At 39.5% G+C, this 16,763-nt stretch overlaps 1 protein-coding gene across 1 annotated transcript; it reads right to left on the reverse strand.

Moving 5' to 3' along the window:
• Window positions 1-3,936: 3,936 nt before the first annotated feature.
• On the reverse strand, window positions 3,937-9,826 carry si:ch211-103f14.3 (zona pellucida-like domain-containing protein 1). The gene is made up of 9 exons (XM_061250390.1): window positions 9,701-9,826; window positions 8,926-9,110; window positions 8,339-8,411; window positions 7,768-7,865; window positions 7,560-7,640; window positions 6,624-6,792; window positions 6,263-6,380; window positions 5,316-5,336; window positions 3,937-4,456 (listed from the first exon to the last, which is right to left on the reverse strand). The coding sequence occupies exons 1-9, from the start codon at window positions 9,809-9,811 to the stop codon at window positions 4,308-4,310; spliced, it is 1,005 nt and encodes a 334-aa protein (XP_061106374.1). The 5' UTR covers window positions 9,812-9,826; the 3' UTR covers window positions 3,937-4,307.
• Window positions 9,827-16,763: the final 6,937 nt, after the last annotated feature.

Genomic DNA, 16,763 nt, shown 5'->3' on the forward strand with positions numbered 1-16,763 from the left:
GCGAAATTGATGTCATGTCCCCCCTGCTTTGCGCTTTGATTTTGTGGCTGGATTTTACATGTACGAACATTGCTTGTTGTTGACTACGCTCTCTGGATATTCCCCGAATAAAGCCCTGATGGGACTTTACCACACCATTGTTTCTGAGTCGTGCATTTTGGGTCCAAACCCCCCACGCACCCGTCTCAGTGAGCTCTATGTGTGTCCAGTGGGAGTGAGATGACCACTGGCTCATGAGCATACAGGAACCCCACCCCTTCCCATCAAAAGAAAGTCAAGCAAGTTATTTTCAGTCAACGATAGCTGTTTTTTCATCATGGTTGTAGAAAGAAATTTGGGAGGAACTTTGCTTTGCCAAATATCAGATTATATATATATATATATATATATATATATATATATATATATATATAGTGTGTGTGCAGAAAGGATGAATCAAGAGCTAATGAATTGGCCGTATCCCATCAGAAATTGAAAGTTGTGCAGCTGTGTGTCTAATGCCTCGTCTTAGATTATGTTTCTTTATTATTCATTATTCTATATTTTCAGGGCAATTTTAATGGCAAATTCATTCTTGAAGATAATCTTTACATAGTGAGTCATGACTCATGAGATAATACCACAGAAAAATTGAATACTGCCAACTATTTATGCCGTCCATGAATGTGTACACAAAGAAAGAAATACACACACATTTTTATGTTAGATAGCAAATACTTTTGGACAGTGCAAGGGCAGCAGTGTAGTATAATGGTTAAATAACAGAAAGTACCTACCCTTTGTCCTTGAGCAAGCTACATAACCAATATTGCTTCAGCTTTGTACAGTAAATGGAGTCCGTTATGTACACCATTCTGGATAAGAGCATTTGCCAAGCAAATAAAAAGCATCACTCAAGTTGAAATACAGCCTTGCCCAAGCACCACAGGGCAAGATGCTGTTTTTCTTTTGCAGATAATGCAGGTAATTCGTTTAAAAACCTTTTCTGTTCTGCTATTAAATCAGAAAGTGCACTGTGAAATATTTGCCACATTTCATGCCTTGCATTGTGCCATGGTGGAGCAGCTGATTCTTCTGCAGTTGTACATCACATTCAAGAAACACCGTAGTTGTATGAAAATATAAAATTGAGGCAGTTCTAACCATGGTACAGGTTTTGTGTTGGAGGTACTCAAAGCCCCCAGTAACCATTTTCATGAACCCACAAGTGCACTATCAGGATGGCATCAGCCACTGCTATCATTACTGAGACATTGGCTTTCATCAGTCACCCCTATAATATAGAGCTCTATTTTCAATTGATTCAGATTAGAATAAATGGAAATCATTGGCATTAATGAACTGAGATAAGAGAAGTCTGTATGAAAGAGGGCACACAAAAGGTCATTTTTTCCATGAATTGTTTTTTTTCTTCATGTTTTATCTTTGCAAGAACTTACCCAGACCTTGAAAAGGAGAATGTGAGGATGTGTGTGTGGGTTTGAACTTATCTGGACTGAAAAGTTTTTCCGACCAAAAAATTCAGCTGAATGTTAATGAAAACTAGATTTCTATCAATTTTACATGTAGCCAATTAAAGAGCAAACCACCGCCCTCCGTGCCGTTCTGAGAAGCCCAGAAATTGGCAGCTTATTTACTGTGTAATGTGATAAGATGACTGGTGTAATGTGTCAATTCCTGTTATAAACTCACTGATTGGGAAGCCCTCAAGCTTCACTAGAGTTCAACGGAGAGCTGGTACCTTAATATGTTATGGCGAGACTACAGTGACAGTTGAGATGAATGTACCATCATAACTCTAGGATCTTCAGGGTAAGAGGCGGCTGGGCTAACCACAGAGTCACCATTAGCGGGGCAGTTAGGCAGCATTCCACTACCCTGCTACCCCACCTTTCCACACAGTGTGCCCTCCAGCTGGCATGCTGCTCACTGTGAGCAGAGCAGTTGGGCGGCCTCAGGAGTGTACTGCTACAATATTATCAGTATGTCGCAACACTTCACTACAAAAGCCAAATGACAAATTTGAGCTGCTTTACGATATTACACCACTTTCAAATATGTATTTTCTAGAGAGGATCCCCATATTTCTGTGCGGTATATTTTATTTCCATAGGAAGTCAGCTGACAGCATTGAGCACTAAGGCTTGTTGCTCAACCAGTTTCAATTTCCTTGGAATCCAAACCCATGTTATGAAAGAGATAAACCTGCTGTTGTAGCTAATTGTTCTTCATAAAGTGCTGAATCATTGTCCTCTTAGAACACTCTCCAATTTCCTGTGAGCACTTACCTCTCAAGGAAATGGAAGGCATCTGTGGTCACATTGCAATTTTATTGCCATTAGTAACCCAGTGGAGCCCTCTTTAACATGTGTACATCACGTCACTCATATCAGATCTGTCTGCCTAGAACCAACTTTTGTGCTCTAGATTTCAAATAGGACTCTGTGCCTGGGCAGTGTTAGTGAGTTAGAGTTGTTAGAATTCATACCACTCACAGTGAAATTGAGTGTTGAAATCCCCTTGCAACAAAAGATTACATACTTTAGAGTACAGAGGACTTACAAGAGTCAATGATTACATATTTAGGTATGTGTTACAAATTTCTATGTTTTATAACGGACAAAAAGCATTGTATTCATTTTCGGAGAGGTTTTGGATATGCAATTTAGTCATTTTGTATAGATTTGGAGACAGTAAGGGTCACCAGGGTACACTGCTTACATTTTGTTTCATATCACTATCAGATTTTAGAAGGAGCTACCACCGTATCAACAGTGTCCTTGCTCTGACTGATCAAAGTATATATGCCCGTTTCATTGCTTACATCACTGCAGGTAAAATAAGGATTTGGGGGCTTTAATGAAGATTCATGAGTTATGACAACACATGACTCATGTTTGCAAAACGGGGATAGTGTTTCTGAGGTAACCCAGACTTTGGTTCTGGTTATTGTTCCAGCTTTTTGTTTACCCATGAATGTGTCATCCCGAGGACTAGTGTAAGTGACAGTAGTTTTAGTGTGAGTTTAAGTGAAGTTAAGATCAGATTTTCTGGGGTTTTGTGGACACAAAAGAGTATAGAGTTTCACTGAAATTGAAACCTCTGTTACACTGAATGGGGTGAAAACAAACAATTTTAAAACAGGGTCAAGAAAGTGAGGTCATGACATGACAAGATACATCACAGGTTGTCTTTGTCAATAAACTCCAACTTGCTTTGGGAAGGTATTTTCCAGTGCAACAGGATGTGTCTCTGTGTACAAACTCTTAGTAAACATTCAGTTTGTTCTTGTTCGTGGAAGCTTTAATAGTAATGGTGTATGCCCTTATGAATAAATGATACATGTATATACATCTGATGTACAGAAATTATTTGAAACTGAAATAAAAACAGAGAGCTTTTACAGTTTCCAGAAGATGGGACTTATACTTAAATATTAAATCACAAGCAATATTATCTTTACTTTTGTCATTAACCACACCAAATGATTCTTACTTCCATATATAACATAAATAATATATGTATATTAAAACATTGCAAAACAAATAATTTAGTAAATACTCAGTCTCTTTCTTTGAAAGTGTGGCTTTATATTGGGGCATATTGAAAGTGCATATTCATAGATGAGGGGTGGGAAGACACCATTGTTCCATTTTGTTTTTATATGAATGGCTGTCAAAGAATAAAAATCTAGCTTTGATCATTTTGAAAACATCTTTTTAAGGGTCTGTTTTACTGGTGTAATATAGTACGATTAATAAATAACAAGAGAATAACACTTATGAGGGTACAACAATGTCTTCTTCCTAAACAAAATGTTTTCACTTTTATAACACCACACACTTTCACACATCTTTGGGTGTATAGGTAATTGCATTCATTTTCTTGTATTTTAACAAACACAGACACACTTGTTTTAAAATATAATCTCTTTAGTTTGATGACTTTGATTTAAATTCATAAAAATTTCCAGCATTTCTGCATAAAGTACTATGACAACAAACCCAGTTTGTAACAGTCTTGTTCAAGTGAGTTGCCTTAAGATGCATTGTTGCTTTTCACTTGTGCACTTTTAATACGTATATACACATACGTCTTGCTACAGTTATCACATATCGCTAACAAAGATCTTGCTAATAAAGATAAACAGCTCTGGAAAAAAGCATAAACAAAAGCATCAATGAGCCTGCGCTCAGTCCTCCACCAGCGCCGTAACATAAGCACGCTAACACACTGCTTAAAAACGTATCTCTGAGGGATATGATCCCAAGTTACCATGAGAAATCAGGTCCTGGCCTGTTCGGCGCTTAGCTGCGAAGCATCTTGGAGGTGCCGGGGTGCAGTCTCTTGTAGAAGAAGAATGCCATACCGACCACAACGATGCAGACAAGGGTCAGAACACCAACAGCCACGCCCAGACCGATTGAAGCATCGGGGCTATTGGATCCAGACAGCACTGCACACCAAGAAGAAGGTATAGTTCTGTAGTTGGGGCGGTAGCGATAGCATCTACTCCATAAGGTACTCGTTCAGTTTGCTGACGGCCAGCGCGGTTTAGGCTACCATCTCACTTGTGCGTTCATAACAATAAGGGCGGCTCTCTTTCTGCGCATGTGTGTGCTACTGCTAACTTGAGTTATGCTACTCTCCTTCAATGTCCATGTTAACAGCTTCCTCGCTGACAGTGTTCCCCATGAGATGTCTGTGTGGCTGTTTATCTTGTTTCTTGTAATGTGCTGCTGACATTGGCACGGCAATGCTTGTAGCTTGCCCAGTTCAATGTTGTGTAATGATAATTTGTTTCCAATTTAACTGCCTGGTTAAATAAACATTCACTAAATGAATAAACATAGCATGTAACCCTCTCTACCACCTTTAACTAGCCCTAACACCTTATGTGTGTAACATATTTTTCTGCTTTTAGATCCCGTTCCTCTGTACTGTTGTTTGCATTCTAAGTTGCTCTGGATAAGAGCTTCTACTAAATGCCAGTAATGTAATAAAAAAAAAAGTGCCCCAGAATTACCCTGACAAAAGGACCAAGGCAAAAGCACTGTTTGAGTTCTGAAAGGGCAGACTGAGCAAAAACATTATTGTTGTTAATGTGTACCATCTCTCTATAAAACTACCACTTCATTATTGCGAGACTGTTCTAATTTCTGTCCGCCACAGTGGTTGAAACAAAATGGTGTGCATTTCCAGTGAAACTATCCACCATGTTAGTAAGTGGAAGGTTCAAATAGGCTGACTGGGCTGGCTGAGAAATACTGCTCAATAGAGGAGATATTACAGTATTAAATATGAGTATAGCTTACCTTCTTCCTTCGATGTTTGAACTGAAAAGCAAAGGGGAAAAATAAAAAAATTATTGTGAAATTTAGATCCAGGAACATCTCCACCCAATGCTCTTCGAAGAATGTGTACAATAAGAAGGTATTATTAATCATTGTCATTGCCAGTCTTCTGAGATGCTTATTGAGAATGACGGCATCGCTTGTGCAGGTTCATTCACTCTGTGTATTACAATTCATCACATTAAGGCAATGGCTATACCAATATCTACAACAGGACTGAAAATTATCAAATGTAGCAGGGTGATACAACTGTTAATCAAATGTGACATGGGTCACATTTATAAAAAAAAACAAAAACAATGCCATGCCTTTGTGGTACCCATTGTGCACAGCAGGTATAGACAATAAGGCTGACAGTGTATGTAATGTGTAATGCGATATGGCCAGGGGACCTCCCAGGTGCTATTACAGAAGATATTGTATGTCTTCATGATGGTCCTAGAGGTGGTGAAGTGTACTCAGCTGATGAACACTGGCTCTTGGAAGATAGATACAGTAGTGGGGTGGACAGTACCCACAGAGGGAGGGAACAGATTGTAAAATACTCAAGGACAGTGCCAGATGGACAACTGGAGAATAGTGTATGCAATATCAAGTATTTTGGTTGAAGAAAAGGCAACTAGTATGAAGAGTACACCTGTACCTATGAAGTGTACTGGATCACCAGCAGCAAATAGTGTTTGTTTTAGGGAGTTTGATGCAATCCATAAAAGCTGTTCATGTTCTTGCTTTGGCAGATAGACCAGTAAGTTCATTAAGGCTCATTGTGCTTCATCATTATTGTTTTTAAGTTTTTGTTTTGTTTGCTGTACCCTGTTGGCCTGGGCACCCCTGGAAATATATATTTTTCATCACAGGCCTATGTTTAAAGTGTGTACAGTGAGGGAGGAAGAGAAAGAGACACATACTGCTGTCTGCTCTGGTGATGATTGGCCCTCCAGTGATGGTGGTGGAGTTGGACAAGCCATTGCTAATTCCAGTTGGCTCTACATCTCTCCTCTTCCTCTTGCCATTGTTGTTGCACTCCTGAGGGGTGGAAAAAGGTTTTAGTATTTTTGTCTTGCAATAGCTGTGATAGAAATTAATTCCAAATGTTTTAAATCCCTTATTGTTATGAATCTGTGGGAAAATGCCAGAACTTGAAGTTAAAAAAGTATGACTTGTATTTTAAAGGTATTATCGTATCTATTTGAGAGCAGTTGTGTGAAGAAGGGTGTTCTGACTCCAGGTGTTTTGGACCACTGTCTCAGGTAGCCATGGTAACATCACCTTGAACTGAGGGCAGGTGCTCCTTTCGCAGAGTCTGGTAATGCAGTGCAGGTAGTAGGTGGAAACGGTCTCATTCTGCTGCTCAAGGAAACGGAAAGCTGGAAACGAGAACCGGGCGTTCTGACTCTCTCCATTCTCACTCATCGTCGTCAGCTGGTCTCTTGAGCACCTTTTATACACAAAAGGTTGGGAAATTGTGAAGGAAGGAATCATTTCTCATGCACTCTTTATATTTTATATTCAAATTAACATTTTCATTTAGTACATTTTCAACAGTGCATTTTCAACAGTGCAGAGGAGAAACGGTTACTTTTATATTGAACATCAGTCATTGCAACCCCTAGTGGTAAAGCTATATATTACACTATATGATAACTCTTTCTTTTACCGTCCCTTAAGTACGTACAGTAGGTATTTACCAGGTAAATATGTGATAAGAATAGCAATAATTACTATTAAAAAGCAGTAATTACCACTGGTAAAAGTAAATGATAAGAAACTAAAATTCTAGTGACTATCTTGTAGTTATCTAAGGTCTAACTTGGTTATAGCCTGGGTGTGATTGTGTACTTCCTAGGAAATTAGACAATACTTACTTTCTATTAGAGGTTTTTCCAAAGAAAGTATTATCGAAATTCCTAGGAAGTAACTTACACAATTAAACTCAGGCCTTTGATAACTACAAGGAATTCACTTTCATTTATAGGTACAGGAATTGAAGAGGTGTTCACATTTTTTATTTCTTAGTATCTACCTACTTTTTATTAGTGGTAATTACCTGATTATTATTTACAATGTATTTGAGTGGTGAATACTTAGTACTAGTGAACTGTAAAAGGAAGCATTACCCACTATATTACATGAAACTCCTGGTGTAGTTTAGCCAGGTGGAATAAATGTACAGCAATGCGTTACTTTCATGAAGTGTCGACTTACGAAACAAAGAGGTTGAAAAAGGTTGAGTTGGTGGGGTATGGAGACGTGGAGGCATAGCATCGGTCCAGAAGCACATAGTATCTGTAGTCAGACAGATAAGCCTTGCATTGTAGTTGTAACAGAACATCAAAGCAGTTTTGCCAACAGGAAGCTTCACTATGGATAAAGTACAACAAGGATAGAGACACAATAACAACAAGAGTCTTACTGGGAGGTCAAGTTTGTTGCCTTGACTTGCACATAGATGTTAGTCCTCAGCTCAACTCCCAAGGGTGGAATGACCATTGGTGAGGTGTAGTCTGGATCCTGGAGAGAGATATTGAGAAAAAACACAATGCATATTGCTTGAATATAAGTAGTTCACTGCAGAGCACAAGGCAGTAAACACAGTAGGCTGTAAATTCTGGCATAGGTTTGGGTTTGCCCTCTATTTTTGCCAATGCTTAATTGTTTTTGGAACAATTGTTTCGTTTTGCTCGCCCCTCAAGCTTAAGAAATTAATCTGTATTAACAGAGCGGCCTTGGTCAACATCCTAGACTGCAACAGAGCATTATCAGCTCCGGTGTAGCCACAATAAGAGCCACACAGCTGTTGGGCCCTTGAGCAAGGCCCTTAACCCCACGTTGCTCCCGGGGGGATTGCCCCCTGCTTAGTCAAATCACCTGTATGTCACTTTTGATAAAAGTGCCAGCTAAATAACACATTTTAAATTACAGACTCTACCCTGGAAGTTTAATCTATCTGAGTTGGCAGCCTGACTGCATCTCTTTTGGCTTACGCTGAATAAATCGAGGCTCAGTGTGCTGATGAAGCTGCCATTGTTGTCTTTCACCGCAATGGAGGATGCCGACCTGGAGAGGGGAGATGGAGGAAAGAATGGTGAGAGGGTTCATACTTGCAGGGCATCATAGCAGAGGCATTACCAGCATCACCGCCAAAGAATATGGGTTCAGACTTGCTAACTAGGCAACACTGTGATTCCTAGAACATGTTCACATAAGTATTCCCGCCACCAAGATTACAAGGGCTTCAGGGAGAATGCCTAGCATTGATTCCCAGGCTATGCTTCAGCCAGTTATTTTGGGTAAAGTCACCTCTTGCTGGGACTGACTGTTGACATAAAGAGCTGAGGTGAATGCTGTAGCTTATTGTTTGTGAGAAAGCTGTTTCTCGTGAGTGTCTCTATGCATCCTCCCCTTGAAATATCCATAAAATATGATACCACTTTTTATATAGCACCGGAACAGTAAATGCAGTAAAAAATAGTTCATAACTAATGTGACAAATGTGTATATACAGCCTACAGAGAAGGAAAGACCTGTATGAAAGGGATGTGTACAACAGATGGCATTGTGATAAGCTTACACATCAATCTGTGTGTTGTTGACCAGGTACTCCAAAGGGTAGGCGCAAGAGTAGAAATACTTCAGCTCTGCGTTGTAGGTGATGGTGCCTGTGGTGGGGTCGTTTGACCGAATTATACCGCTGATGTTGACCGTCTGGATGTTGGAGAAATCTGAAAATATCCCAGTGCCAGGGGCGCTGGTCGTCTGGAGTGAACAGGGACACAGTAAAATGTACTGAAAAAACTAATACGGTCCCAGTTACACTATAAAGTGGTTTATTTTACACTAGGAATTAGGCTGTGCAGTGAAATTCTAGGCTGATAGATGTGAAAAGTAATCAATTCTGAAACATGCCTCCCCAATAAAATAAAATGAAATGCAGTTCTTTGATGTCTGTAGGTTCAATAATAAGGCTATGGGTTCATTACATCGTATTGTGTAGGTCCTTAATGCTGCCTCCCTGTCATTACTTATACAAGGCAGCCAGAACACAGACCATTCAAGCCTTAATTAGGCTTTCAGTGGTGACAAGGTGAGGGACACTTTAATATCTTAGGATCTGTCAGGCAGTCTCCCGCTCAGGAATGAAACCCACAACCATCACACCCACAGAGGCTGCACAGGAAATAGCAAATTTTCCCCTCATAGTATGATCTTTTAAGAGCTTACAGTATATAGTATACTGAATGTACCCTATTGGAATTATAATCAACCTCTCAAGGATTTAAAAAAAGATTTTACATGATAAAATAACTCTGCTATGTGCGTCATCTTACAATACAACACCCACTTACTATGAACTGACTGCCACAGGAGTTGGTCTTGTTCAGGGGGAAATTGAACCGCACGACTGGGGGGTTTGCATTGGTGTCCAGGGTCCCCTTGCAGTCTGGATCACTCATCATTTCGTTCAGAACCAGCAGGGATTCATTGTAGCCAGTGTATATGACTGGACAGACGAGAATAGCCAGGCCAATGGAGGTGGTCCCACACTCCACAGAGATGTCTGTGTACTCTGATGAGATGGGAAATACGCAAGGCTGTGGTTAGAGACTTCCCACAGACTGGGTTTCAGAACAGACTTCATGACATTTGCACTGGGATTGTCGGCTTAATAGGCTATAGTGCTCTTGTTTACGTGGATCATGCATTTATAGAGCATGCATCCTTTTAAATAGAGCATTAATTTAAAATTGGCTTTTGCTTTCGCTTTCTTTAAATACTGAAAATTAAGTTGCTTCAGCTAACAAATAAAAATAAAAAATGTACCATTGACAGCTGCTGGAGATATGCCACGCAAACTTACTTAGAAAAAAATCACACAATGGAATTGAAATGTGAAGTCATCAGAAAATCTGTATCTTTCAGTCAGCTTCCTCTCTTGATTTGCAACAAAGCAATTCAGCATTTTCCAGCCCAGAATTAAGAGTAGCTTTACCAACCATTGTATAGCTGAAATAAAGAGATAAGCGTTTACCTGGACGCCTGTATCCTGCTCCGCAATCAGTGCTGTTCAGAGATTGGCTGGTTTTGAAGAATGCCAAGGTGAAGATGAAGAAACTGAGAAAATATATTGTGTCCATCTTTCCAGTGCACATGTCTTTACAGATGTAGAAGGCGCAGTTAAGTCACTTTGATTGACTTTGCAGTGAGCTTTCAGACCAAGGCAAGGACGGTGAAAGAAGATTTAAGCTCTTGAATGTGGTCTTGAGTACTGCTTCTTGTCTCTGCTAGGTCTTCTTTAGACTTTCTTAAGGTTAGCTATTGCCTTTCCAGTCTATGGGGACCTGGTCATATGCCTATTTTATACTGAGAGCTTCTCCATGGGATTGGACAGAAACAAGGTCAGTGCTGTTTGGTGTGGTCGCCCCGGTCCACTTTGGGGGAACAATATTCACTTTTGTGGATAAGATGCCATGGACCTTCCCTGGAGGCAATGGCTGAAACCTGATACATCACCTTTAAAGTTACATGAGAAACAATGACCAACTGGCTTTGTGATTTTGTTTAAAATACGGATCACCTTGGCGTTCTAATATGAAACTTAATGAAGTAAGTATGGATTCCTTACAATGCTTTGTGTTCCGCTTTTTAAAGGATCCATAACAATGCACTAGTGGCCTTTATTTTGAACCAAGGGTGATTCTGAGAACATAACAAAGATTCAGTTTGATAACTTGACGTTTTAAAAATGAGATCAGAAGATGCAGGCCTTATGCAGGCATTCTGTTTGGGAAGTGAAAGGTTGAAAGGCCACAGATGAGCCCACAATGCCTTGCTTACGAATATGATGTGCACAGGAATCGATAATCTTTCAATATGCTGGAGAAATGTGTCTATTGACCATTATAATTGTGGTTTATTTTTGTATTTTAAGTTTTTGTTTGTTTGTGTGTTTATTTCTGTTCTTTTTAGTTCTCTAAATTGAATATTACAGCAAGTGACAGAATGGTGTTTTACCACCCTTACAGGCAAGACTGCAAAGTAAAAGTAAATTGTTAGGACTTATTCAACCAATTTCTATCAATGCATACAAAATGGAGTATTTTTACATTTTAATTATTTTGATATTTTACACTGTATATTCTACTACCAAACTAATATATTTACTTGACCATGTAACGAAAGCACAAAGAAGATGTATCAATCGCTGTTTTTACTCTTAATGCCAATACAACAAGGAAAGTTACCAACTACCAGTTCTATTTAAGCCTTTATGAAATAAAATTGGCAGCATCATTTATTGACAATTTGTGCATTTCAGGCATATGAAAACTGTGCTGGTTGTGCCTTAAAGGCACACTATGCAGGATTTCCACCTTGAAAATATTATAAAACAAACATGCTCAGTCATTATTATGATACACTGGCAACCTGTGTCTGTCTTTATTTCTGTGCTGTCTATAAAGCACGTGTCCAATACACTGAAGTCATACACTTTATGATCCAATAGAAGGAGGAGGAGGGAAAGAGGAGACGATTGGCTACTACAGGGTTTGCAAGAGATTAGCCTTGGTGGCTAACCGTTAATCAAGTTCCTGGCCTTAGATAGCTTTGCATTATTTGCCAACTAGATCAGGGGTGTCAAACTCCAGTCCTGGAGGGCCGCGGTGTCTGCTGGTTTTTGGTGTGTTTCACTACAAGAGATACATTTATAAGTCTTTCTTTGGGTAAAGAGTCCATACCTCTTGTTCTCAAGGCCTTAATTGCTGCTGATTGAAAGGAAACCACAAATATGCAGACACTGCGGCCCTCCAGGACTGGAGTTTGACTCCCCTGAATTAGATTCTGTTTTGTACGTTTGCTGGCTGGCCATGATAGCTGGGTTCCAATGCAAAGTGCTAATGTCACTGCTTATATTTCTATGAGATTCTTCCAGCGTATTGCCTGTCCTGGTCAGGGAGCTCATGCTTGAATCCAAATGACTTCATGACTTTCAGAAGACTTGAGATGTCTGATAAAAAAAGTGACAATGAATTGATGCGTTTGTGAGTATGCGTGCTTATGTTACAGAATTATTGTGCAATGTTCCTTCCAGGCAGGCAAGAGCAGAGGAAGAGCAAGAAACATCCATTGTTGTTAGCAGCAGTGGCAACCCTTGTTTCATTCAACCACCACTAGTTATTATTTAGCTAAAGTCAGCTAACTAAATACACACACGAGTAACCTCAGTTAAATAACTAGCTAAATGGTTTGTGTTGAAAGCAACTACTAAAGATGTTTTACAAATCATAATAGACTGCGGTTTGTTAGCTCGTTGCTATCACGGCACACGGTTATCTGCAACAGAGAGGTGGGGTTGCAGATGGCCGTGGAGCAAAGGAGCACAGGAGCAAAGGATAGTATGTCTTTAATGTAAGAAAAGTCTTTCATTTTTATTTTATCCATTGAAAATGTTGGAACACGGAAATCATGGAAGAACCAGTTTACTTCATGTACTTCATTTTGGGTTGACAGTTTGGCTTATAAGATACTTTCTTACATGCATTCATGGGTGTGTAGAAACAAAGAATCAAGCCAGTGTATAATATCATCTGTCCATCACTCTTGAATAGTTAACTTCCTCTATGACATATGCTTTTACTGTGTGCTCAATTACAACAAACCAGCAAGCCACCTTAAATGAGAGAATGGGTGTATGAGTATAAAGTAGGAAATGCCAAGAAAGTCAGATAACCAATTCTCAACTGACACCACACAAAAGTACAAGTTATTATGCATTATAATGCAAGAGTGGCATTTTGCTTCTTTTTTCTCTTAAATTGGTTTTTGGTTCTGCTAAATTCTTCATCAATTTCCTTTGCAGTGAATTATTTTATTGTATGTACATTTGCTATCCTGTCTTGGGTGGAAGAAGTTGAGATAGATTTGCAACTGCTCTTACAGTATAATGGACTGTCTTTGAACAGTTGATCGTGAAATTAGTTGTGAATAGATACTTTAAATAGGTTGCTTTTGCTTTGCTGTGCTGTCACAATTTACGTTATCGATACATTCTTGTGGCACTGCACAGGTCCCACAAGGTCTGAACCCTCTGAGACCAACTGGCTCCTAATCACACGTTAATTCCATGTTTCATGGGTGTGTATGAGACGAAGCCTTGCCTTGCTCCGTGTATAGCATCAGTTGGCTAATCAATACCTGTCCATCATTCTTGAGTAGTTAACTTCCCCTGTCACACGTTAATTAAAAAAACAACATTTCTTTAGACATATTTTATCCTGTTAAGCGCTGAGATTCTCGCTGAGCCACTGTGTCACACTTTTGTATTTTTTCTAATAAAGAAAGCCCGTCCTTTACGCATTCAAATAGGGGTGGGTTTTACCATAAATCCTACCTGTTCCAGTGACCTTTGCTAAGAATTATTATATATCGGTTTGGATAAAAGCGTCTGGCAAATGAATGTAATGTCATTTATTCCCAATGGGCCAGTTATTAACCAGGCATTAACAATACCAGCTTATTGGGAATGATATGAAATCATGGTGTTATTATTATCACAAATCAGTCCACATCTGTCTTGCAACCATAGCTTTTCAAGATACATTATCTTGAAAATGCTATCAAGCTACAATATCACATAATGGCTGACGGTACACAACTTTCCTTGGCTGTATGATTTCAGTCAGATTGTGGCCAGCTATAATTACTTATGTTAGAGTCGAGTGCCACAGAATGTTTGTTTGGAAAAGTTAGTTAACAAATGTCCTACTGTTCACCTAACTGGCTAGCTACAAATACTGCTCGATATCTAGCTTCTCAAACATAACAGCTATAACATAGTAGCTACCCTCAATTGCTTACTGTAATTCAGTCTTGTTCGCTTGCTTATCAGCTAACAAGTTCTTATATATCTCGATGATGTGGGAAGTCCAGCTACAGTACAAAGATTCTCCCACGTTGGCTCGGTCAAGAAGCCAAACAGAGAGGAATGTCTTAGGAGCGTATATTTCGTGTATAGCAGTATTGAGTATTTGTTAAAGGTTCAATAGTAGGCCTTTCGCACCGGCAAGGCTCTATGCCGATTCCGGTTCCAGAACCTAATTTTGAACCGGCCAGCGTGTTCAGACCGAAAATAAATTTGTTCGGAACCTGAAAATTTGGTTCTCAGCTGGAACCAAAAAAGTGTTCGTTTTTCCTTCCGTCATCAGTGGGGGCACTGAAGACAAGAGGAAGAAGGAGACGAAAGCGTTGATGATGGAGGGCGGTAGAACTTTGGTTCTGCTTAAACTGGTATGGACGCGGGCTGGTTCGACAGAAAGCACCAAGGTTCTGGGACTCCAGAACGGAACCAGAGTCAGAACCGTGTCTGTCTGAAAGCGGTTTAGGTCATTTCGGACTTCTAATGGCCAAGAGAGGAATATCAGCAACACAAATATGTTTTCTTCATGTGTATTTTCTCATGAACTTGAAGTGATAGAAATATTAGTAAAAAGCATTGGAACACATTATGTTGGCTTTGTGTTATGAAATACAAGAATTTAACTTTAAGTTGTAGTTCTTGCAGCTCCCACACATATTATACAATGAGATGACTGCTTCGTGGTTTGTTCCTGTATACTGAGCCTGTTCTAAAAAATAATGAGCCACGGTGAAATTAAAGGCAGACTAAGGTTTGAGTTAAAACTAAGAGGAAGGAAACTAGGTCTCTGAGGGTTAATGATATGATATTAACTCTTTGAGCTCTGAAGAAACAAACTAAATGATTTCAGCCTGACAGCCTATTCTTAGAGCTTAATAGGATTACATAAAAATGTCAGAATTTAATTACAGTACAAGGTTTTTATAATTTAATGATTCATCCTTGCTTAGGTAGACTAGGGAATTCATAATAGTCAGCAATGAATAGCCCAGGATCACTGAACCATCATGAGTAATGTGTTTATGTACTCTTATCAAAAACTTTTTTTTAATGGCACATTTATTGTGGAGGCCACTTGAATTTCAAGAGTGCAAATGAACTTATGCCCATTGAGTATTTATCTGGTTATAGTATGTGGGAAAAATAATAGTATTATATCCTGGCTATTAGGCAAAAGAGTCAATAAAATTCAATAAGACTTATTCCTTCATGTGCTGTCTTGAAATAGATGTGAATTTCTCTGAGAAATGGCTGATTTCAGTTCAGATAAATATTTTAAGCTCATTGGCCTGTTCAAAATGTTAAATAAACATTGTCTTAAAAGGGAGCATTGTGTTGCACATCAGCATCGGTTGTAAATATGAACAGGTAGGGAGCTGTATTATTATATTTTGTATTGATGAGAAGTGGATTTGCTTAGTTTAAGTGGCACTCTATTCAAGTGTCATAGTCCCACCAGAGATTTTAACTGGCAACCATTCTGATACAAGTCTACACCTCTATGAGTCTATGTGCATGGCCTAATCTGTTCAGAAGTTCCTAGCTGCTTCATTGTTGATCCTGCAACCTTTGAGAAACCATCCCGGTGCTACCTTACTAAATATGAACAGAATGTATGTATGTACGCTATTTTAGTACTGATGTGCATGATGTTATGCAACTTTGTGATTATTGGTAATGATACAGCAAGGATGTTAAATTCTCCAATGACGCTAGAATTTGCACTGTTTTGTCTCTTATAAATGTCAGGACCCTGCTAGAACAACACTGGCAGAAACATATTGTGAGTCACAGAATCCTGTGCCTAAAATCGTACATCAAACTATTGTTTTCCAATTGTTCTGCCGGTCCAGCAACTGCAAAACAAATACGGCCTTCTTCTGCTGCCCATCAGTCATTGAGGCCTAATGCTGGAATTATACAGAATGGAGACAGCTCATTTCAAAATCCCTTTGAAAAAGGTACTTGCGAGTTACAGTTTGGGGTAGGGAGAGATGGCCATGTCAGGTTTCCTTGGCCGTTTTCCTCGTATAAATAGGATGGTGACTAATTCTTCAAGCCTGCTGCTATTTGCCTATGCTTCCAGCAGAGCTCTTCAGGCACCTATTCTGTTGTGGGAAGGTCCATTTTCCAACATTTCACTTATAATGAGGAAGTCAGAGGAGCCTCTGACGATTTCAAGGGGGGAAAAAAGTCATATTTCTTGCTAATAATGAGGCAGTTTTGATGGAATCTGCATGGCCAGTGACACAGTCCAGCTTGTGCCCTTTATTCCCTGTCATCTGTGGGATTTTCGGTTGATGCTGTGGGTGAAGCCATGTACGTAGTAGGCGACTGAAGTGCTTCTCAGACAGACAGGTGAATGTGTTGTGGGGGGCTCTGCTGTGTTGTGTGAAACGAGCGCCATTTCTCCCTTTCCCCCCTCAGCTACAACAGGACATAGGCCCTCTGTCATTGGCATACGCCACCTCTCACCAAGAGCAATGATGTTTATA

The sequence above is a fragment of the Conger conger genome, chromosome 7 (genome assembly GCF_963514075.1).
Source record: "Conger conger chromosome 7, fConCon1.1, whole genome shotgun sequence".
Lineage (NCBI taxonomy): Eukaryota > Metazoa > Chordata > Actinopteri > Anguilliformes > Congridae > Conger > Conger conger.

Bases quoted from the DNA above. Each gene is read 5' to 3' on its own strand.
- si:ch211-103f14.3 (XM_061250390.1), bottom strand. From the start codon at position 9,811: ATGATGAGTGATCCAGACTGCAAGGGGACCCTGGACACCAATGCAAAC. The intron at 9,111-9,700 runs GTAAGTGGGTGT...TGTTCACTCCAG, and splicing joins CCTGTGGCAGTCAGTTCATA to ACGACCAGCGCCCCTGGCAC. The intron at 6,381-6,623 runs GTGATGTTACCA...TCCACCCCTCAG, and splicing joins GCACCTGCCCTCAGTTCAAG to GAGTGCAACAACAATGGCAA.